This window comes from Mandrillus leucophaeus, unplaced genomic scaffold (assembly GCF_000951045.1).
Source record: "Mandrillus leucophaeus isolate KB7577 unplaced genomic scaffold, Mleu.le_1.0 Scaffold32, whole genome shotgun sequence".
Taxonomy (NCBI): Eukaryota; Metazoa; Chordata; class Mammalia; order Primates; family Cercopithecidae; genus Mandrillus; species Mandrillus leucophaeus.
The window spans coordinates 3,480,739-3,504,607 of record NW_012103365.1 but is presented as its reverse complement, the minus strand read 5'-3'; the positions used below and the strand labels follow the sequence as shown (position 1 = coordinate 3,504,607).

The following is a 23,869-nucleotide window of genomic DNA, read 5'->3' as shown; positions in this document are numbered from 1 at the left end:
TGCCGGGGCTCAGCCAATGGCTCCCTGCCACCTGTGATCTGTCAACACAGCTCTGAGGAACCTCTTCAGTCCTGCTTCTTAGAGTGCAACTGGGTCCTGACTGCACCCTGCTGTGGGGTGGTTCACCTTCCGAAAGCACCAGACTTTTTGAAGAAAAGCAATTTAATGGCTATTTAAAGCAGTATTTTTAGATGAAAAGATGTGGAGCAGAATGCAACATTCACATGCAGCTTAACCTAAAATTCCAAGCTTTAAACTCTGCCCCTGGATCCCTGGGGGGTCCACATGCTGTGTCCTCTAGCTTTGGGGATATGTTGGTGGACAACTTCAGACACTGTCCATCAGTGCAAATGGCACTGTGGTTTTCTGTTCCTAGGGCCAGGCTGGAAAATAACAAATGCATAAAGCACTTGGCAGGGCCGGGCACGGTAGCTCACACCTATAATCCCGGCACTCTGGGAGGCCGAGGCAGACGGATCACTTGAGCCCAGGAGTGTGAGACCATCCTGGGTGACATGGTGACACCCCATCTCTACTAACAACAACAATAACAACAACAAAAACTTAGCTGGGCGTGGTTGCTCACACCTGTAATCCCGGCACATTGGGAGACTGAGGTGGGCGGATCACTTGAGTCCAGCAGTTCAAGACCAGCCTGGGCAACATGATGAAACCCCATCTCTAATAACAAAAAACAAAAACAAAAACAACGAAAAAAACTTAGCTGGGCATGGTGGCTCACGCCTGTAATCCCAGCACTTTGGGAGGCCGAGGCAGGTGGATCACTTGAGCCCAGCAGCTCGAGACCAGTCTGGGCCACATGGTGAAATACTCTCTGACAACAACAACAACAACAACAACAACAACAAAATAGCTGGGCATGGTGGTGCACGCCTGTAGTTCCAGCTACTTGGGAGGCTGAGGTAGATCACTTGAGCCTGGGAAGTTGAGGCTGCAGTGAGCTGAGATTGAGCCACTGCACTCCAACCTGGGCGACAGAGTGACACTGTCTTAAAGCAGAATAAAGCTTTTTAAAAAAATGCCTGGCATGTACAGAACCCTTAGCACACCAGTGTCGTTACTCTCCCTTCCCTTGGACCGTGTAAATACCTATTCAGGTCAAGTTCCACCAGGGCTGAAGGCCTGGTCTCTGTCAACATCCATGTGGGTTCCAGTTCAGGCTCTTGTTCAGAGACACCCCTCTGCACATTTGGAATCAAAGGATCAGCAGGAAAAGATCTGAACTTTGGAGAAGAGGGAAAACCAATTAAGTCCCAACGCATGGAAATGATGCCTTAGCCAAAAGTTAAGACGGCTTGCTCAGTGCAACCTCCATTTGTCATCCTCCCAACTTTTTGAGACTGGGTCTCAGTATATTGCCCAAGCTGGTCTCGAACTCCTGAGCTCAAGTGATCCTCGCACCTCAGCCTCCCAAAGTGCTAGGATGATGTGCATGACACCACCATGCCTGGCCATCCCTCAGTCTTGATGCAAATACTCCTCCTTCATCTCAGTCCCTACCTTCATGCTGTTCAACCTGAATCTGATCCTCTGGGTCAAGGACCCCACTTTGACCTTAGCATCATTCCCCAGTTCATCCACCTGCACAAGCCAACAGCATGGCCCTACCACAGTCTCGTGTCCTCAGGTGTCAACAGGTGACAGCTCAGCTATTATTCCTTGCAATATTCAGCCACTATCATCGATCTGAGAAGGTGGATTACAAAGACTAGTGAGAGCCTGTTCAGCATGTGGTGGCCTAGCACAGTTCCTTGAAATGACGGAAGGAGCTATTTAACTCTTGACTGGGGAAGGAAGTCCAGGGCAAGCTATCCTCCAGCCTGTGAGGGTGGAAAGCATAGCACTATGGAGAAGCCGAGGTTCATCAGAGCTGGGAACACATCCAGGGGAGCAGAACAAGGAGGGATATTTGAAAATGTATAAATGCCTGTGAGGCCAGGCGCAGCGGCTCACGCCTGTAATCCCAGCACTTTGGGAGGCTGAGATGGGCAGATGGCTTGAGCTTAGGAGTTTGAGACCAGCCTGAGCAACACGGTGAAACCCCATCTCTATTAAAAATACAAAACTTAGCCGGATTCGGTGGTAGGTGCCTGTAATCCCAGCTACTTGAAAGGCTGAGGGACGAGAATCCTTTGAGCCTGGGAGGCGGAGGTTACAGTGAGCCGAGATCCAGAGTGAAACCCTGTCGAAAGAAAAAAAAGAAAGAAAGAAGAAACACAGAAAGAAAAAGGAAGAAAGGAGAAAGAGAAAAGGAAGAAAGAAAAAACGCATTAAGTGCCTGTGTTAAAAAGTTTACCCCGACTCTTGGTGGCTCTGAGTGACTAGAAAGCCCCGAGTCAGGGGCCCAGCATGGTCAGCTGCAGGTCTGTGCCAGAAAAAGGGCAGCACCCAGGAACTGGCCGTCGGGATTAAGACCGAGAAGTAATGGTGGCTTAGGGAACAGAGCTGTATTTATTTAAGGACTAGGCAAAGATCCAAACCACTTTAAAAAATTTTAAATCAAACACTTTATTTCCACATAACAAGCGCAAAAAACTCCCAAACACTTTAACAATACAAGTAACGCAGTTATGAATTATATACTACTCAAAGCCCCAAGGTCAGAAGGTCAATCAGCTTAACGCTCCAAACATTTCCAGACATGGTTTTTCAAAGCTACCTTTGGTTTTTGGAAAAACCAGTATGGAAGTCAATATACATTGAACGCACTGAATAACATTTGCTTATAGTAAGGTGTCCGACAACATTAGCTTACACCTGGCAAGTTGGAGCATGATCTGAAGTCATACACTGAAATCCATACACAGGTTTCGCCCCCGAGCTCCTGCAGGGAGAAGCGAGGGCCGTGAAGGGGGAAGAAAAGGCCAGTCCGGGTGTGGCGTTTCTCGCTTTGTAACAGAGGTATGAGAGTTTAACACTAGTACACTGTCAAGTCATTAAGCTTCATGTTCCACATGGTTTCTTGCTGAGGCTTGAGATGGGCACAAATGGTGGGGAAGATGAAGTCACAGAAGAGTTTTGAGCAACAAGATCCCAAAGATGCTCAGAGAGGGTGGGAAGGAGCAAGCTACAGTTTCCCATTGTTCTCACATTATTTCAGGGTGAAATTGTGATGAGTTCAGATAAAATGTTCAAATATTTGCTTAAATTTTTAATCGGTTGCTCTATGAGAACCCTCATACATAGCAACTTTGAAACTTTCATTATAAAAAAGAGCCTACAAATAAATTCACAAAAAGGAGACAATTAATGTTGAGCAGCCAAAAAGTCATGGTTTATTATATCCGAAGAAATTTCATAATTCAAACACAACCAAACTGTACATTTTACAATCACATTCTATTTGTAAACAGTTAAAAGCCACTGACTTCTTTTGCATCTTAGGACACAAACAGTTAGAATCAAGGCAATGAAATGATGGCAAATTCTGTACTGTTAAAATTTTTACCCTTGTTTAGTCTCTCTTCTTTGACTAAGCAAGCATTATAATACCATTTGTGGGCAAAAAAAGGGGGGGAGGAAAGAAAGTTTAAAATGGTGTAACTCGTTAGTTTGCAACAACATTTAAAATTTTCTTTATACAACAAACAACTCTGTAAGCCCAATACCTTGGTTACAGTATGCATAGTTACTGATTTCGGCTTTAAGGTACAACAGTTAAACATTAACACAGTCACAAGAGAGCAGAAACATATGGAGCCACTTGATGGGATTACAAAAAATTATTACCTACTGATTATTAGCAAACCATCATCACTCACTAATAAAAAGACAGCATCTGAAAGCAGAATGTCAAACTCCAGCTTTAAGCGTTTTTTTGTTTTTTCTTTTTTCTTTTTTGGCAGAGAAAATTCTTTAACAGAGCAATATGTAGTATCAGTGCTAAAAGTTGGGGTTTTTGTTTTTTTCCTATAAGAAACTACAAGGAGTTTTTTTTTTTTTTTTTTTTTTTTTTTTTTTTTTTTAACTGGGGAACTGGTTTTCCTGAGAACCATGCTCTTTGATTTGGGACAGGAATAGAAAAACAAAAGAACATGGCCAAATGCTGCTCCTTTTTCCCAGAGATAGAAAGCATCTTTTAAATCATCCTCCATTTTTTTTTTTGTCTTTTACATTTTTTTTAAATGATGGAAGAGTAAACATTTTTTTCTCAAAAAACAAACAAAAAAATCTGTAAACAAGAAGGTTCAACGTGGGAACCTCCAAAACAAAATGGAAAGCCTATTCAAAGTGCAGGGCCCGTCCTGGGTGGCAGGTGGGCTGCAAGTCACAGCTGTGGCCACAGTTTTTCAAACTGCAGAGCGAAATTCTTTAGTTTTACAACATGAAAAAACTGGTGCAACACTTTCATTAATAATCCTAAGTCAGTCCTAACTTGATCTTTTAAACTCCACGATACCACAATAAGGTAGGCAACATCAAGGCATAGTAGAGAGCGCACGCCTCCTAAGAACACCCTTGAGTAAACATTGACACTGGGACAGCTGCCCCCATACTGCCGATGAGACGGAGAGAACATCATTCAGTGCAAAGGGAAAAGCTCATACGGTATCAGCCCAAAAAATGGTTTTGCAAGAGAGAAAAAAAGGGGAGGAGAGGAGGAATAGAAGGAAAAAAAAAAAAGAATCCAAAGGCTAAACATGATGAATAGACACAAGCGAGCTCATTCTCTACGGTTTAGCATGTATGGCGCTATTTGGGAGTGTAAATAGAGTAGATACCTTTTCACATTATAATATTGGCCTGCATGATTCAAGTATTCAAACTGATATGTTTTGGGGAAAACAAAGTGGAAAATGTGCAGAGAATAGCTGTTCCCACAGGCGGCCCCTGGCTGCAGGCGGCGAGCCCCACTTAGTGCTCCTTTCCCTCGCGTCTGAGGTCCCGGTCGGTGAGTCTGCATCTACACTGTTACATGGACTCTCCACCCCCACCCAGGTGGTCAACAGAAAGAAAAGCGTTAATGGGAGATGGGCTGCTAATTCCTCGGGGGTCGCTGCTGCTTGGAGGACCCCACAGGCTTGTGGAATAATGCGGGGTCCCCCAGAGTGAAGTGCCGTGAAGGTCTCCACAGTTAGTTCCCGACAGCCCAGCACCATTCCAGTGATTGAGATCGGTCCGGCTGGAGAATGAGTGGGAACAGTCGAGGGAGCCCAGCCGGCTCTGGCTGGACCCGAGAGACTGCCAGCCGGGAGAAGGGGTCAGAGACTGGCTTTGTGCAAAGAAACGACTGATCTCCTCTTCACTGGCAAACTCAGCAAGAATAGTAGTGTTCCCCAGTACACACCTAGAGGAGAGAGGCACCGCGGACACATGAGGACAGCGCGCCAGGAGGGCTTCATTCACTCACAAGTGAGGCCGCAACTTGTCTCTGCTAGAAAAGCCACAGAAGGCGCAGAGGGAGAGACCACACCACATAACCTGAGTGCCCTCCCTTCACCCGAGCGTGCGCGCAGCTCTTCAGGACCTGGTGCCTTGACCAGAGCGAACTTCCTCTGTCTCCCGTGGGCAATGTAAAGGACTTTCTAGGGCCATTTGGCTAGGTCCGATTCCCCGCTTAGTAGTGCTGACCTTGGAATCAGGGCACTACTGCAGCCCACAGGAGCCACCCACACAGGACCCCGTGCGCTGCCCCGGGCCAGGCTGTGCTCTCACACAACTCCTTTCCCTAGACTCTTCCAGCTGGGAGCCCAACAGCCAACTTACATGTGCAGAGACTTTTGTGCCTTCACTACCTCTTCTTTTGAACTGTAGCGGACCAGAGCATTTCCGTGAGGGAGGTTCAGGTGGAATGTGATCAGTGGGCCGTGCTGCATGCACAGAGTGCGCAGAGTTGAGCCATCGATCTAGGAAACAGTGTGGAAACCACCAGTGAGAGGCATCACCGCGGGCCCTCCAGGAGGCCGTTCCAGGCTGTACTGCTGCCCCTCCTCTCTTCCCTGAGGCTCTGTGCTCCTGGTACCACTCTTCATTGACACTCTGATGTTGCTCTGACGGTGTGCAGAGCCACCTTCCCCACCGCCACTGCTCTCAGAGTCATACTGCTCCGGCCTCTAGACTCCTGGACACTCCCCAGACCCCCAATTCCTTATGAAGCACTGCCCCTGCTGTGTGGCTCCACCTCTTCTCTCTTCCCTGCCCTGAGGACAGCATCCATCAAGGTTATGCTTCCTGGAGGAGGAGGGAGGTGGCAGCTCAACACCCAGCCTCCAGAGGAGGGGGTGGGCCAGGGGCTAAAAAAATGCTCTCAACTCGGGGACAGACCAGGGTTTCTCCACGTGCCAACAAGGACCACCTGCGTCAAATTCATCTGCAGGCCCTTATACAAATGCAGAGTCCCAGCTCCTAGCCCAGATCTACTGACTCAATCTCTGGATGAGGCCTGGGAATCTGTATTTTTGTTTGGTTCCCAGGCACATTACAGCGTGAACCACCAGATTTGACCACATCCTGCCTGAGGTCTACAGACCACTCCTCTGCCAGGCCTCACTACCACTTAGCAGCCCTTGTCTCACACCCAGACCTGAACCTCTGTTCCCATGCTCCCTGGCATAGCCACATAAACCAGTGTTATCTCATATACTTACCTGAGGTGTAAGGTTTTTTAGAACAAGCCAATTTGTTATTCTCCCTGAGCTGCTCTCACCCCAGCTGGAACCTAAGCAAGGAAAAAAAGGACAAGTCAGTTTTCTAGGACTTAAAGAGTCCAACTATAGTTACTCAGCAGATCACTTGGCCTCTTGGCTTCCTTCACATCCTTGCACCTCTACACTGGAGGCTTTCTCCCTAGGCCCAGAATTTGAGTTCGCCCTAGCCATGGCGAGGCATTAACTCCCACGGCAGGGGGCTCTGCCTCTGGGGAGAGTGAGCTCAGAATGGCTCCCAGCTCGCCACACAGGAGGGCAGTGAGCCACAAAAGGCTGCATCTCTTTGAGATCTTCTCATTGATAGGAGCTAAAATCATCTCAAACGGTATCATCTGGGGAAGACTTCAGTAATGTCTGGTCACTCTGCCTGTGTGTCCTTCAGGGCATGAAGCTTTAAGGGGATTCCAGAGCTTGCGATCGCACAGACGCTCCTTGTTTTCACCTGGGTTACCGCAGGGGCTCCCCATCTGGTCTCTACTCTGGATGAGTACAGCCCTCATCCCCGACCCCATCTACAACCCAAGGCACCTCACAAATGCTTCAGGTGCTGGGAAAGACCGTTCCATGACACAGCTCAGGCCTATCCACCTCTCATGGAATCCTCCCCACGCCCTGCAATCCTCTCCTCATTCCAACGGGAGCCTTTGTGCTTTCTCAGGTGTCTGGGCCTTGGCAGAGGCTGCCCCTTGGATTGCTTGGCTTACTCCTATAGGTTTGCTGATTCCACTCAACTGCACCAAGCCTCTCTGGGGTGGGCTCCTGGGCCACGTTCACTAGCACCCCTCGCTGTGTGCTGCCAGTCTCTTAGCTGGCATCCAGACAGATGTCTGTGGCCTGCAAAGACCACTCACACCACACCAATTACGTTAACTTACATTCAGTAGCTTGGCATGTACTTTAGTGTTCTTTTCCTATAATTAACCCCCACACAAAGGAAAAGCTGCAAGTTTTCCTATAGCCAGTCACCTGTCTAAAGATCAGAAATTACACATTTAATCAGAAATATCAACGAGGTTTTATTACTCATTTTCAGCTTGAAGATGGGAACGTTTGGTACAGTTTGCAGGCAAGGTAGAGTGAAGGATAAGACTGTATTTACCGGGGAAACTGCTAGGCTCATCTGGGGCAGTGTGTGTATATGTATGGTGTGGGGACGGCACAGGCAGGAAATGATGCCAGTACAAATCCAACGTTAGTCATTTATAGAATGAGGAGAGGCAGAGGAACCAGTTTGCCGGGGCTTCTGGCTTATGCCTGTTGGCTGCGTATGATTAGTCAACAGCACCCTCTTTCACTCTCAGATGTCCCCGTTTAATACAGGCCAAGCTACTCCCCTACTCTTCAAGGCCCACATGACCTGTTCGCATGTTCCCAGACTTGCCCAACACTGGCTTCTGCTCCATGTTATGTGGTTTTTTCTGCCACGAGCAGGAAGTTACTACACATTTTAAGATGTAGTCTTGAGGAACTTCTGAGACAATGGAGCTTCCCGATGCATTAACGTTACTGCGGCCTGTTGTTTACCTTTGGGTGGATCATTTGTTTACTGAAGTTCTCACTCCCCCTGACAGAGGTGAGGCAATAGTTTACTGTTCAGGTCTCTGTTAAACTCGACTGTTGGCACTGGTTAGCGTTTCACAAATAACCACAGAAAACCACCTTAGGTACTGCATCTTACCTGGGGTATATCTGGCGTCAGAATTTCCCCATCCTCCACCTACACGAAGGGGAGAATTATCCCACGTAGACAAGGGTGGCTTCTGACCAGTCAGTCCCGGAGGTGGACGGGACGGAGCAGTGATGTTTTTAGGTGGCAAAGGGACCTTCCACAGCTCATGAGCCAGAGAGGTGTTTGTAACTGAACCAGGAGACCATGTCAATTTGGAATCACTATTTCTGGCTACTCAAAGGGGGAAAAAAATGGAGAGGGGAGGGATAATGTTTAAGAAATGAGGAAATTTAAATAATGACATCCATTCTCCCACAAAAGGCAAATCTAACAAACAAAAGAAACTATTAAAACCCCCAAATCAACTAAACTGCCAAAAAAGAAAATCCGCCCAAAGGAAACTGCTTTCCATCCCTCCAAACACTCAAGCCATTGATCTGTTATTAACAGCTGTAAAGACCTATGAAATTCTTAGGCCAGTGTCCCAAACTGTACTCGAACTGAAATGGAAAACAATCTGAATTGCTCTAAAATTGCAATTGTGAACTTCTTACTAACCATAATTGAGTCACTCAAGAAAGTCAGGTAGGCCATTTAATTGAATTTTAGAACTCTCTTGTTTACTCAAGGAAAAAAGGACTGCAAAAGAGCCCCAACTTGGGAGCTGCCAAAGGAGATCTTCACAGGGTGCCTGCCTCTCTGCGCTGAGCATTGGCTGCTGGGCATCTGGCATGCGCTGTCTGTGGTCCTGACACAGTCTACTGAGGACAGACTGGGTAAGTAATTTGCCTATGGGTCTAATATAGAGCCAGGATTCAAAACTAAGCCTGTAGGGCAAAAAAAAAAAAAAAAAGAAAAGAAAAGAAAAGAAAGAAAAAGGAAGGGAGGAAGAAAGGAAAGGAAGGAAAGAGAGAGACAGAGAAAGGAAGGAAGGAAGAAAGAAACAGGCAGCAGGCCCAGATCCTGATGCATACTGCCTCGCAACAATGGAGACATGAGTGGGTATGCAGGGACCAGGTATACAGTAAACTACATCAACTATCATGCTAAAAGCCTGAGGGGGACAGCAAGGAGTGGAACCATTCCTATCTTCCATCACTATCAACTCTTTTTCTTACTTCACTTACAAAGTGCGTGTGCATCAGGTCAGTGCTACTCAGGGTATGGCTGGAAGAACACCACAACACAGTTTCATACTAATCTGCTGCAGGATGAGTCCAGAAATTCAGAGTGCGCATGTATAGACAGACAGCAACCTGACATTCCTGTAGCTCTAAAGTGTGCCATTATTTTCCTAGCAATTCAGAATTCATGTTTACCGTATTTTACAAAAGTATCAGTCTATGAGGATGGGCAATTTTTTTTTTTTTTAAGATCCTTCGCTGCAGATAGTCTGAGAACTAGTTTGGATTAAATTACATTTAATTACAGAGCTGCTGTGGCTCTGATATGAGTGAAAGCTGTTAAGTAAAAACTGATTTTAGTAGATGACCGCTGGGTACAGTAAGTTTAAAAAGGAACAAGTGATGTTAAAAATAATTTCCCAGGCTCATAAACAGAATCTCCTAACTCCCTGAGAAGACTGGACAAAAGAAGAGGGCATTAAAACAACAGAAACAGCTCTGGCTGTGACCAACCCTCCCTTCCTGAGCAAAGGCGAGGCCCACCTGAAGTGCTTTGTGCTGTACTGCTGAGGGGAACGTTGTAGTTGGAGGCACGAATGGATGACCAGGCACTAGTTGAAGGCAGCGTGGTGTTCAAGGATGAGGATGACCCTGTGTCGGGGAAGAGTCCAATCAGCCACCAGAGCAAGGGACGTGGAGGTTAAGAAAAAGCAAAAGCTTCCAGAGAAATCGAAGCCTAACAGTATGCCACAAGAAAGGAAACAGACCCACTCAGGGTAAGATGGTGCCCGAGACATCTTCCTTCTTGCCTTCAAAAGAGCATGCTGGGCAAGCTTGCCAACTGTCTCTGCCTTGGCTCAGCATAGGCATTTTCCCTCTGATTTTGTCCTCACTGGCTGTGAGGATGTGCTCTAGCAATGAGGTCCAGCCACCATGACAGCACTCGGCTCTGCTTCCCAGCACTGGGTCTAAAAGGAGGTTCGAGTCTTGGTGCTCCTAACTCGCCCCTGAGCTCCAGTGACTTCTTACTGGCTATCCTGCTCTCCAAGGCACCCCATCACAGACATTACCAGTGAACAGGCCCTTCAGTCTTCTCCATTACGCAATATATTCAGGCTCCCAAACCAGGTGTGCCTTCCCATTTTCAAAACCCCCTTGACCATTACTAGTTGAACTCTAGACCCCGACCACCATCTGGATTACTACACCAGTTCCCTGACTAGTCTCCCAATCCAATCCACTCTGCTCACCACAGCCAGATTACTCCATCTTAAAGATTCTTCCACTCAAAGCCTTCAATGCTCTATTTCCTTTAACATCAAATCCAAACTCTCCTGACTTTCAGAGCCATCGGATTCTTCCATTAACTCCCACACCACGAGAATTTATGCTTGGCTTAGTGTCCCCCCCAGGGGGCAGAGCTGTCTGTGAAACTCAGCCACTTCACAATGCTGAGGACTCTTCTCCGCTGGTGCAGAGACACTTGTTACCTCTGTAAATTACACGCCTAATGCAACATGGTGGCTGCTTCACATTTGCTTTATAAACTGTGTAAAGGGATAGACGGTATTTTAAAAAGACAGGAAATATTTTTTAATATTTAAAAAATTCATTTCATTAACACTCTTCTGGTACAAAATCATGGATGAAACACGTGTAAATGCCTTGAGGTGAAAAGTAACCCTGTGGCAGGTAATAGGATGGTTTTATTTGCTAACCAATTAAAAAGCACATCTGGACTGCAGGGATCCTTAAACTGGTCTTATTCTTACTCTCTGAAAGACAGCCTAATTTGCTCTTCCTGGTGAAAGTCCTTCAATATTCAGAGTATATAAGCGTATATAATAATAATGTCTGTTATAAGAAACACCTATTTTAAAAATAACTATCTTGTAACTCAGTATAAAGTTAGTAACAACCTTCATTTGTTGTTTTTTCATTCCGTTAATACAACTACTGGAAAGCAAAGATTTGCTGGTCCTTTGTGTTAACTTATTAAATTAATATACATATTTGCCATACTAAGGGATGATAAAATCCTCATCATTTAAAAACTAGCCAAATTAAAGAGCCACCTATGGGAACAGGGAGAATTCTGTCTGCCATTCTTCTTCTTCTTCTTCTTCATCTTCTTTCTTTTTTAAAGAGACAGGGTCCCACACTGTGTTGCCCAGGCTAGTCTCAAGCTACTGGGCTCAAGTGACCCTCCTGCCTCAGTCTCCCAGAGTAGCTGGGTACTACATGAGCCATTCTTAAACTGCGTTGTTAAGTGTCACTCAGAAATTGATTTGCACCTCCTACGTACCACTGTTCCTGTCCCTGAGGTGGTCAACTTCCCGCACAGTATTAATTGAAAGATTGTTTATGACACTGCCAGGAGTGACGTAAGGGTCAGTTTCAGGGTCAATGTTTGGATAACCTTTCCATGGCTCACCAGGACGAAATTCTGGAAATGGAAATTTAAAATTAGTTCAAAGCTTAATCATCATTTCAAAATCCATTAATAAATATCCAAAACCTTTATTCCTAAATTCTATGCAACTCTCAAATACTTTCCAATTTATACTAACACTCTTTTTGTTGTTTTTTTTTTTTTTTTTGAGACGGAGTCTCGCTCTGTCGCCCAGGCTGGAGTGCAGTGGCCCGATCTCAGCTCACTGCAAGCTCCGCCTCCCGGGTTTACGCCATTCTCCTGCCTCAGCCTCCCGAGTAGCTGGGACTACAGGCGCCCGCCACCTCGCCCGGCTAGTTTTTTGTATTTTTTTTAGTAGAGACGGGGTTTCACGGTGTTAGCCAGGATGGTCTCGATCTCCTGACCTCGTGATCCGCCCGTCTTGGCCTCCCAAAGTGCTGGGATTACAGGCTTGAGCCACCGCGCCCGGCCTATACTAACACTCTTAAGAGGATGGTTCAATTAGTATCATAGAAGCTATTCTTTACAAATAACTTGCAAGTTTTAAAAACTGAAATCATCTCTCTGCATGTGTATACACCCACACACATAATATATACACATATATATGTGTGTAAAAAATCATATATATATGTACGCATGTTTGAGACAGAGTCTTGCTCTATCACCCAGGTTGGAGTGCAGTGGTGCAAACATAGCTCACTGCAGCTTTGAACTCCTGGATTCAAGTGATCTCCCGCCTCAGCCTCCCAAAGTGCTGGGATTACAGGCATAAGCCACCGTGCTTGGCTGTGATTCATATATTTTTTATTTATTTATTTTTTTGAGACAAAGTCTCACTCTGTTGCCCAAGCTGGAGTGCAGTGGTGTTATCCTGGCTCACTGCAAGCTCCACCTCCCGGGTTCACGCCATTCTCCTGCCTCAGCCTCCTGAGTAGCTGGGACTACAGGTGCACGCCGCCACGCCTGGTTAATTTTTTTTTTGTATTTTTAGTAGAGATGGTGTTTCACTGTGTTAGCCAGGATGGTCTTGATCTACTGAGACCTCGTGACCTGCCCGCCGCAGCCTCCCAAAGTACTGGGATTACAGGCGTGAGCCACTGCACCCGGCCAGATTCATGTATTTTTAAACAGTAACATTTAAAAGTCCTTTAAGCTTTAAGACAAATCACAAAGCTACTGCAACTCAGGTAGGAGAAAGCAGGCCACAGAAGCACTTCTGGTAACTCCATGTATGAATGAAAATACTGCAAGTTACCCCCTGACACAATTTAAGAGAAGCAGTGAATTAAAGTTTTTGTTGCTGTTGTTATTTTTGAGATGGAGTCTTGCTCAGTCGCCCAGGCTGGAGTGCAGTGGCACAATCTCAGCTCACTGCAAGCCCCATCTCCCAGATTCACGCCATTCTCCTGTCTCAGTCTCCCAAGTAGCTGGAACTACAGGCGCCTGCCACCACGCCTGGCTAATTTTTTGTAGTTTTAGTACAGACGGGGTTTCACCGTGTTAGCCAGGATGGTCTCGATCTCCTGACCTCGTGATCCTTGCCTCGGCCTCCCAAAGTGCTGGGATTACTGGCGTGAGCCACTGTGCCCGGCCTGAAGTTTTTAATATAATTCTTCACGCTGGTCAATGGGACTCACTTGTACCTCTGCTGCTTGACCATAAAGGTATAGGTGACAGGCTGACACACTCACTTGCCCAAGATTTCATGCTTAACTTTTCCTCTATCACTTCTGCATTCCTTCTCATCCACACACGTCAGTCTAAGAACGCCAATCTGGGCTACATCAGTATTAAGTCCAGATGTAACAAAACCTTAATGGAAACACAGTCTCATGAAAGAAAGTGTTAGAAAAAATTTTACCTGGTGGCCAATTAACACTGCTAGAGCCGTTAGGCGATTTGGCACGTGGCCAGCCATCTCCTATTGAACCTGGAGGACTGGCTGGTGAAGTACTGCTGTTCATAAAGTCATAGGGAACAAATGGAGACTCTTCCAGCCTGAAACCACTTGAAATAGCACCTAACAAGGGAAGAATAATAGAGAAATGTGAGCAGAATACACAAAGGTTTACTTCTTATAGCTCCTCAAATGTAACACGAACACTTTCCATTAGATCTGTGGGTTCTAGGCTGTGTTCTCTAGAGTAACTCTTTTATATTGAGATTCTACCATCTCATTTGAAGAATGTCTGAAAATGACCATTGTGAATTTCAAGTTTATGAGGGACATAAACATCATTAAGTGACCAGAATATGAGCACAAACTTATTTCCAAATCATTAGAACAGTTGTATGGTGGAGGGCTCTGGTAACTCAGGGGTTTTTTTAGGCAACAAAAATGTTTTAAAATGGATTGCGGTGATGGCTACACAACACCGTGAATATACTAAAAGCCACTGAATTATAAGTAAATTATATCTCAATAAACTGTTAAAAAAGAAAGAATGGGGCCAGGTGTGGTGGCTCGCACCTGTAATCCCAGCACTTTGGGAGGCCGAGGCGGGCAGATCACAAGGTCAAGAGATTGAGACCACCCTGGCTAACATGATGAAACCCTGTCTCTACTAAAAATACAAAAATTAGTTGGGCGTAGTGGCAGGCGCCTGTAGTCCCAGCTACAGCTACTCGGGAGGCTGAGGCAGGAGAATCACTTGAACCCGGGAGGCAGAGGTTGCAGTCAGTTGAGATCATGCCACTGCACTCTAGCCTGGGAACAGGGCAAGATTCCATCTCAAAAGAAAAAAAAAATAATATCTCGTTTTCTAGCTTCGATCATTTCATGGGCGGAGGTACAACCCACTGACACTGGAAGGACTGAGTCTGAAAGGGAAAACCAAGTCTCCTCCGTTCATGTTGAGTTTGAGGTCGATGTAAATAGAACCTGGCTCGCAACTCCGGCCGGCCCCCACTATGAACATCCATAACACACAGCCGGGCCCTACATGCCACTCCAGCCCCCATTCTTTCCTCTGGCTTCAAGTCACAATGTGCCAGGATGCACATGGGTAACTCAGGGATGATGGAGCTGGTTCCCGACAGGGCCTCGCACCTCTCACTGGTGGGCACTGACCTATCCCTGACTCAGTGCGTCTCCACAGCTTCCATTTCCCCTTTGGCTCTGGCGTCCTCAATCTTCTCACTCTGATCTGTGTCAACTATGTATCTGTTCTATAAGCAGAATTAAAGCCACTTGGGAGTGAAATGGGACATAAATGAAGTAATGGCTGTACAGGATACATGAGGCAAGCACAACTGCCACATTTCAAGTGATTAATTCTTATACCTGAGATGATATACGTAATTATGTATTTTTTTTCTAGTAAGAACAATTTCTACTTATGAAAACTTCATTTAATCAAAGGCAAATAGATATAACGAGGCAGCAAGGGTGCAATTTTATTTCATTAATCAACACAAGGGGAACATCAGGAAAATGAAATGTAAAACCTATGTGATAGGTTCAGTTTAAGCACACGGAACTAAATGTACAGTGGAGAAATGTATTTGTCTTGGAGGTAGGGCATCTGCTGAGATAGTGATAAAGGCAGTAACGGCAATGATGGCTATGATCTGCTGACCACTGATGTGTCTAACCCTGTTCCAGCACCTAAGTGCCTGAGATGCATCGTCTCATTCATCCTTAAAACATCCCAAGAGGGCCACCATAAAAAAGAATGAAATCATGTCTTTTGCAGCAAAATGGGTGGAGCTGGGAGCCATTACCCTATGTGAACTAAAGAGAAAATAAAATATGTTCTCACTTTTAAGTAGGAGCTAACCAATAGATACCCAAAGATGGAAATTATTAATAGACACTCGGGATTCCACAAGTGGGGAGGGTGGCAAGGGTTGAAAAACTACTTCTCGGGTAAAATGTTCACTATTTGGGTAATGGGCTCACTGGAAGCCCAATCTCCACCAGCATCCAATATACCTGTGTAAAAACATGAACATGCACTCCCTGAATCTAAAATAAAACTAGGCCGGGCACAGTGGCTCACACCTGTAATCCCAGCACTTTGGGAGGCTGAGGCAGGGGGATCACTTGAGGTCAGGAGTTTGAGACCAGCTTGGGCAACATGGCAAAATCCTATCTCTAGTAAAAATACAAAAAACTAGCCAGGCGTGGTGGTGCACGCTTGTAATCCCAGATGCTCGGGAGGCTGAGGTGGAGGGGGATCACCTGAGTACGGGAGGTCAAGGCAGCAGTGACCTGAGACTGTGCCACTGCACTCCGGCCTCGGCAATTGGGGTGAGATCCTGTCTCAAAAAAAAAAAAAAAGCCCAAGAGGTACTATTAATTCCATTTGGCAGATGAGGGAGCTGAAGTTCAGAAAGGTTAAGTTACTTGCCAAGTAGCTAATTACAATCACGTGTCAATTAACAGGGCTACATTTGGAGAAACTAGGTGATTTCATTTTTGTGTGAACATCAGAGCGCCCTTACACAAACCTAGATGGTACAGCCCACTACACAGCAAAGCCCTGTGGCCTCGCCTACTGCTCCTAGGCTACATGTGTGTTAGAATAATTTCTACTTATGAAAACTTCATTTTCTACTTATGAAAACTTCCTAGTGTTAACACACTAGGCTACCGCTCCTAGTGTGTTACTGTACTGAGTAATGTAAGCAACCGTAACAGAAGGGTGTATCTAAACATAGCTAAACAGGAAAGGAACAATAAAAATATGGTATCACAAGCTCAATGGACCCACTGTTGGATACATGGCCCATTGTTTACTGTAACATTGCCATTAAGTGGTGCACGACTGAAATAGCAGAGTCAATTAGTAGCAGAGCTAAGTCTCAAACCTAGGATTCATATTTATTTTGCCATTTCCCCATTGTCTCAACTCCCTGTTTTCACTCTTCAGGTCAGAAAAATTCCCAGCTGGGCCTGGTGGCTCACGCCTATAATCTCAGCACTTTGGCAGGCCGAGGCAGGCAGATCACCTGAGTTCAGGAGTTCGAGACCAGCCTGGCGAACATGGTAAACCCCGTCTCTACTAAAATTACAAAAATTAGCCGGGTGTGGTGACACACACCTGTAATCCCAGCTATACTCAGGAGGCTGAGGCACGAGAACCACTTGAACCCCGGAGATGAGGGTTGCAGTGAGTAGAGACTGCATCACTGAACTCCAGCCTGGGTGACCGAGTGAGACTCTGTCAAAAAAAAAGAAAAATCCCAAAGTGATATTCCTCTGAATGGCAAACCAACTTAGAATCAAAGGTCTGTTTGGTTTACGGGCTAATGGTTCCTTCTATTACATGACAATTTTAATTTCTGAAAATCATTAGTCCAATGTGTACAATCTAGAAATCTGACCTTAAAGTTTAGTTAATAAACTTTCAAAGTATAATTCAACAGAAAAAAAAGGGAATGTCACAAATATATCATTTAAATAGCAATCACAGATTTGAGGCTGCTTAAGCTAGAATCACCAAGCCCTGTCAATTCCACTTCCTCCACAGCTCCTGGATAATGACTATACTAGATCTACTCCAATTCTCCACACTGCACCTAGAGGCATCATTCAAAAGTGCAAATCTGATCATGTCATCTCCTGGCTTAATTCCCTCCAACACACAAAAGACAATGTTCAAACTCTTCAATAGTTTCAATAGTTTACAATAGTCTTCAATAGTTTACAGTAGTCCAGCCTCGCCCCAGCTCTCATGGTTTCCCCTCCCTTCACCCCTGCCTGCCTAACTTCTGTTTATCTTTCACATCTCAGCTTCAGAGATCACAAGCCTCCTGGAAGCCTTGCCCAACTGCCTACAACCAAGGCTAAAATAAAAAATCTCCTTCTATACATGTCACCAAATTCATCTGGGTGCTGAGGTGAAGGGATTTTATAAACTGCCTGGAAGTCACAGAATCTCAGGGCCATAGGGTATCTCAGACATCCAGTTTAACCCTTCTGTAATGCAGAATTTCCTAGTCAAATGTGCTTGCCTCCACTCCCCTTAACAAACCAGACTTTTCTTACTGTAGGTGTGCAGCGAAGGGTTAGTGTGGCAGACTGGACTGCACATTCTAAAGTGTGCCAGGACTGTCGCTTGTTCAGCTCCTGTGTTTCTCCAAGCTCATGGACTACTCTGCCAGTTAAGAGTGCCTCTGCATGCCTTACACCTAGGCCACTCTAATGATATGATTTACGGTGAACGCCTATTCTTTTCTGCCTGAGACTCGGGTCCATCCTGTATTTGTCTGACCTCTGAGGGGTCTGTCTGGAGGGGGCTGCAGACAGACTAGCTGATCAGTTATGCAAGTGTTTCAGGCTTACACTGCTGAATGAAAGAATGAGTTAAGGGAGTTATCAAGCTTTTCTGCTTTTAATTTCTGAAACTCTCTTCAGTGTACTCCCTCTTATGTCCACTGACCTTTCTCTCTCTTACCTAGACTACTTTAAGTCTTAACTGCCTCTAGGCACCCATCACTTTCATGTTTAAAATCATTCATGGCACGAAAGTTTTCCATGATTTGCACCACACCTACCATTCCATCTTCATCTACCTCCTTTCTGTCATTTTCACCTTCACCCCCAGATATGCCCAGATACAGAATTCACCTGGCAGTCCTCTTTGAACCCTGCATGTGCTATTTTCTCTTGGTTGCTCTTCCTGTTTGTTTGGTAAATTTACTCTTCTCAAGGTAAGTCTTTCTCACCTTTCCAGACCCACCACACCTGCAGTTATTCCTGACTCAATGCTCCTAAGGAACTTTGTATTATTAAACTATTATAAATATTAACTTTGATATTACCTATTGCATTGTACTAAAGCTGCTGATATACTTTCATTCACAATGAACAATTTCAGGGCAGGGATTTTTACATACATACATACATACATTCAACTATGAACATGTATGTACATATGTGTCTATGTATTCCAGGTGCTAACACAGCCTAGGAAAGCAGAAGATAATCAATCAATATTTGCTGGGTGAATGGATAATACTAAATAAGATGAAAATGGCATTTCTAAAAAAAAAAATGTAATTCCTGAAAAGACAATACTGTTAAATCAATGACTTACACATAGCAATAAGATATATAAAGAAAATTTGTCCATATGTAAGGAATTGATAGAAATAAAATTTATGGGCCAGGTGCAGTAGTTCACGCCTGTAATTGCAGCACTTTGTGAGAGCAAGGCGGGTAGATCACCTGAGGTCAGGAGTTTGAGACCAGCTGGGCCAACACGATGAAACCCCGTCTCTACTAAAAACACAAAAATTAGCCCGGCGTGGTGGCTCAGGCCTGTAGTTCCAGTTACTCCAGAAGCTGAGGCAGGAGAACTGCTTGAACCCGGGAGCAGAGGTTTCAGTGAGCTAAGATCACACCACTGCATTCCAGCCTGGGTGACGGAATGGGACTCTGGTAGAAGTTTTAAATGTACTACTAAGATATATATCAAATTAAATCCAGTAAATGTTAATAAGTGTAGTAATATAAGAATAAAATCACTTAGAAAAATTTAAAAAGCCAAAGGAAGAATAATTTTTAAAAATGCATCATCTGATCTCTCCTTTATAAAACAGAGTAGAGGTAAATTTTGCTTTTCATCTGAAAGTCTCTTATTTTAACTAAGACTTAATAATAACTTTTTTTAAATGAGGAAAAGTTCTAAGATAATTTGGCTTTGAAAACATATTTAAAATAAAATAAAGGCCTAAATCTAGTATTCTGCAGGTGTGCTTTTTGTTTTTTTGGGTAAGATTGTTTAACAATCTTTTGTACCATGTTTGCTGGAGTTTTGATCCAAAGATGTGTTCACAGAAATGCTGTCCACTGTCGTCCATTTCCTTAGTCTTGACTGTGGCTCTTTAATACTGTTCATATCCATATTTACATTCAAGTTTGAGTTCAAGCCTGAAAAATTAAAAAACAAAACAAAACCTTAGAAAATACAGCACGTTTTCTTTCTAGTAGCACAACTTTTATTTCCTAGAAAAACATGTAACTAATCTAATGTTTTCAAACCATATAACTGTTAATACTATAATTTAGTTATATGTAGAAAATATTTCTCCATAAAATTTTGATGATTTTAAAACTCCTTGGCAAAATAAGAGGGAGAAAAGTTTTAAGGAAGCCAGATGTGTAAGTTTACTTGGAATAAAATGTATCTGTTTAGCTATTTCCCAAGTGTACCATGCATGAAGATCTGTGGTCACTTTCAGTTGCTATCTTTTGCTTGCAAATTCTAAAGTAAAAATGTCCTGCACTAACAATTACACCTAAGTGGGGGGACTGATATATCTTAAGGCACAATTTACTTGACCTTTGCTGATGAGGCCCCTCAGACTTGGATATTCTCTTGGAACAACAATGGAAATTTCAACCTTAGATACAGTAGTTAGAAAACTATTAAGCTAGTTTTTCTTAAAATAGTAATCTAGGGACTATTAATATTAGAATCACCTAAAACGCTTATTTAAAAATGAAGACTTTCCAGTGGGAGCCAGAATCTCTATTTCACAAATTCCCAGGAGGTTCTTATTCTAAAGTTCCAAATTAAATTGTTTTAAATTCTCTGGTCTGATGAGTCCATGTGATGTTAAGGTCTGTCAAACCTGAAAACTTTAATAATATGAATTCTCTAATACTATACCTATTTTTGCACAGAGCAATTAAATTTGCTACTCTTGGACCCATCGATCACATCAGGAGTTGACAATTTTTTTCTGCAGAGGTTTAGCCGGTATCTCAGGCTCTGTGGGCCACATGGTCCCGGTGTCTCCATGCAACTTTGCTGGTGCAGCACAAAAGCAGCCACAGACCCCATGTTAGAGAAAATGTGGCTGTGTCCAACAAAACCTTACAATAGCAGGCAGTGGGCCAAACTAGGCCAACAGGCCGTAGCCTGTTGCTCAACTTAGATAACTGTATTGGTGTTTGCATGGGCTAAGCAGACTTTCTTAATCAAGAAGTATCCCTCACTGAAAAGCCGGCCAGGGCAGGAAATCCTATACTTAGAACTCACGTGGTCCAATTTATATGTCAAGTGTATAGTCAAATAGGAAGAGCCAGTTCCCTTTACTGGTGAGACAGAAACTTCTCTCTGTACTTGGATATCATTCTTTTAGTACTAACTGTTGTCTCTGACATCACCTGGCCACCACTAAATGGCTTCTAGAGTATTCACCCACAGTAGTAACTGACAAGGGAACTGTTTTTGGAAATGCACAGAGATTACTAACAATCCTAAGGACTCAAAGTGCAATTTATGTCCCAGGTGAGATTCTGTGGTAATACCGGGGTGAGCCAAACCAGTTCAGTCACAGAGTGAGGCAGCAGCAGGGGCAACAGCATGCCCCAGCCTCTGCCCACAGCCCAGAACACGCTAGTTAACTGATGGTCTTCAAATACTCTGGCTAACAACCAACAAAGCTGGTTTACAAGAAACCACTGTATGGCAAAAGAGAGAGAGGAAAACAGCAAAATGAACAGGGCATGATCAATCAAGGGTCAAAATATAATCAAGGGCACAAGAGAAAAAGAGACCTAGGAAAGAGAAAACATGTAAGCCCAAAATCTCCACTCAGTGAATAAAAGCCTGGAGGTAACACAGAAAAAAAGGAGTGGGTGGGGGTGGGGAGTTGCATGTATAAGAAAGGCAATCCCCTTTCTTACCTCCATTTTCTTATTTGTATCAGTAATCATTTATACACAGACAATAGTTAAAACTTCAAGTTCTGAGAGCTAGCAAATGTGACTGTGACCCTTCCCAGCTGTTTCACCAAAACAGCACTGCTCAAAAATTCTCTGGTGTACTGTTTCTAATAAGAATATCAGCCTTCTCACCCTTAATATCCTACGATTAAGACAACTAGTCCTTTTAAAAGTGAAATGTTTCCTTTATTCTAATGCACTTTAAATGAGTGTGGAGTTTTTGAAATAGTGTGATTTTCAAGGCTGGGCACGGTGGCTCATGCCTGTAATCCCAGCACTTTGGGAGGCCAAGGCAGGCAGATCACCTGAGGTTAGGAGTTCCAGACAAGCCTGGCCAACATGGTGAAACCCCAACTCTACTAGAAATACAAAAATTAGCTGGGCGTGGTGGTGCGCGCCTGTAATCCCAGCTACTTGGGAGGCTGAGGCGTGAGAATCGCTTGAACCCAGGAGGCAGAGGTTGCAGTGAGCCGAGATCTCACCACTGCACTCCAGTCTGGGGGACAGAGCAAGACACTGTCTGTAAAAATAAAAACAAACAAACAAACAAACAAACAAACAGTGTGATTTTCTTGAAGGGAGAGAACTTCCCTGAACATGGAGCAGGTTAAAACTAGGAGAGGGGATGGCAACTCTCTGAGAGGGAACAGCTAAGAGAACAACGTAGCTTTCACGAAGGAACAGAGCTGTAAGGATACGTGTGAAGGAGGCATGCCTGTGATACCGAAGCATCAGTCCAATGCTTGGACCAAGGAGAAACCCACCTATAGGGAAGTTGCTGAAAGCATTTATTGGTGATGGCCCTTTTTGCAGCTCAGGTGTAGTGTGGGGCATGACATTGTCAAGGAAAGACTTCATGGCTGGCTGATGGAGTGGCTGCTGCTGAGATGGTGGAGTCTGCTGCTTCACCAACAGGTTTGGATCAAGTTGACGAGATTGTTGCATCATTTGCTGCTGCACGCTAAGAGGTCGACCCTTAAAACAATTAAATGATTGGAAAAAATTATTGGGGGAAAAAGTCTTTACAGAAAACTACGTATTTCCTCTTCACTTTTGAATTCACTTTCTTCACAGCAGAAAGGTGAATAATCACTGTATAATGTTCACATAACTCATGGGCAACCAGCAGACTTAATGCACAACATACTTCATTATATCTTAGTAAGATTGTTTTAAGAAAGACACTTCTGAATCTCTTGCTAGAATGGAGATAAGCAGAGTTTATTAACACAAAGACAGCACCACAAGTTGGAGGGCTGGCTCTACCTGCTGGTCTTGCTGCGGCCGGTTCCCAGAAGGCACGCTTCTCTGACTCTGCGCCCTTTGCTGCTGCGCTAACAATCGCTAGAGGAAAGATGGCGAGAAGGTTGTTACTATCACACCATTACAAAGTCGTGTGCTTCCAAATGACGACAGCAGATGGACCTACAGAGGCATGATGTGATCTACCCAATGCCAACATGTCTAGCCTAACAGTCTCTTCCTTGGACTCTCTGGCTTCTAGTCACTGCTGAAATTCAGTTTTTAGTTCAATCTAAACTTCCACTTCAATCAGAGAAACTTTTCCTAAACATCCGACTCTCACTAGCACCCCAGACTTGGCTGAGGCCTCCTCTCACAGCATTTTGCACTTCTTCAAAACATTCTTCACAGATGTTCATGATCTGTCTTCCCCGATAGACTGTAAGCTCCATGAGGGCTATGACTACGCCTGTTTTGTTTAGTGCACTATATCCTGCACAGAATCTAGTGTTTGGTATACAGTAGATGCTCCATAAATATGTACTAAGAAAGACTATGACTCTGCTTACCTGTAATTGGGAGATCTGAGAAAGCTGGTTTAGCTGGGATAGCTGGTTCAGCATGGCTACCTGTTGAGGGCCAAAGAGTGGATTCAGGCCACCGTTGTTTGGTGCATACTTCAGCAATGAAACTGGAACCTTAGGATCACAATGGTAAGTTAATGATCTTGATAAAGTAACTCCCACTCGCTACATGTACTGTGTGTTTTAAGCTGTCAATAGAGCAGTTAAATCTGTGGACTATTCATTGGCTTCATAGTCTTTGTCTCTGCCTTACTCACTGACCACTTGTACTTTTTCGTGGGTTAGGTAAAAGATGACAGAGATGCATCTTAAACTAGCCAATTTTACTTTGCTTTTGTCCTCAAGAATGTTTTATAGAAGAAAATGGTAAATTTTAGATTTAAATTATCCTTGACTTATCCTTTTTTTTTTTTTGAGACGGAGTCTCGCTCTGTCGCCCAGGCTGGAGTGCAGTGGCAGGATCTCAGCTCACTGCAAGCTCCGC

General features: G+C 44.4%; 1 protein-coding gene across 1 annotated transcript in view; it reads right to left on the bottom strand.

Annotated features, from left to right (window-relative positions):
* Positions 1-2,508: 2,508 nt before the first annotated feature.
* TNRC6A (trinucleotide repeat containing 6A) overlaps positions 2,509-23,869 on the bottom strand; it is a 52,815-nt gene continuing 31,454 nt past the window's right edge. Inside the window, exons 12-22 of the mRNA XM_011987946.1 lie at positions 23,371-23,499; positions 22,826-22,903; positions 22,324-22,534; positions 19,625-19,756; positions 13,739-13,897; positions 11,767-11,907; positions 10,005-10,112; positions 8,347-8,568; positions 6,609-6,679; positions 5,728-5,867; positions 2,509-5,308 (exon numbers count right to left, since the gene is read on the bottom strand). Coding sequence (XP_011843336.1) covers positions 4,933-5,308; positions 5,728-5,867; positions 6,609-6,679; positions 8,347-8,568; positions 10,005-10,112; positions 11,767-11,907; positions 13,739-13,897; positions 19,625-19,756; positions 22,324-22,534; positions 22,826-22,903; positions 23,371-23,499 — 1,767 coding nt within the window. The 3' untranslated portion in view covers positions 2,509-4,932. The remainder of the gene's footprint in view (positions 5,309-5,727; positions 5,868-6,608; positions 6,680-8,346; positions 8,569-10,004; positions 10,113-11,766; positions 11,908-13,738; positions 13,898-19,624; positions 19,757-22,323; positions 22,535-22,825; positions 22,904-23,370; positions 23,500-23,869) is intronic.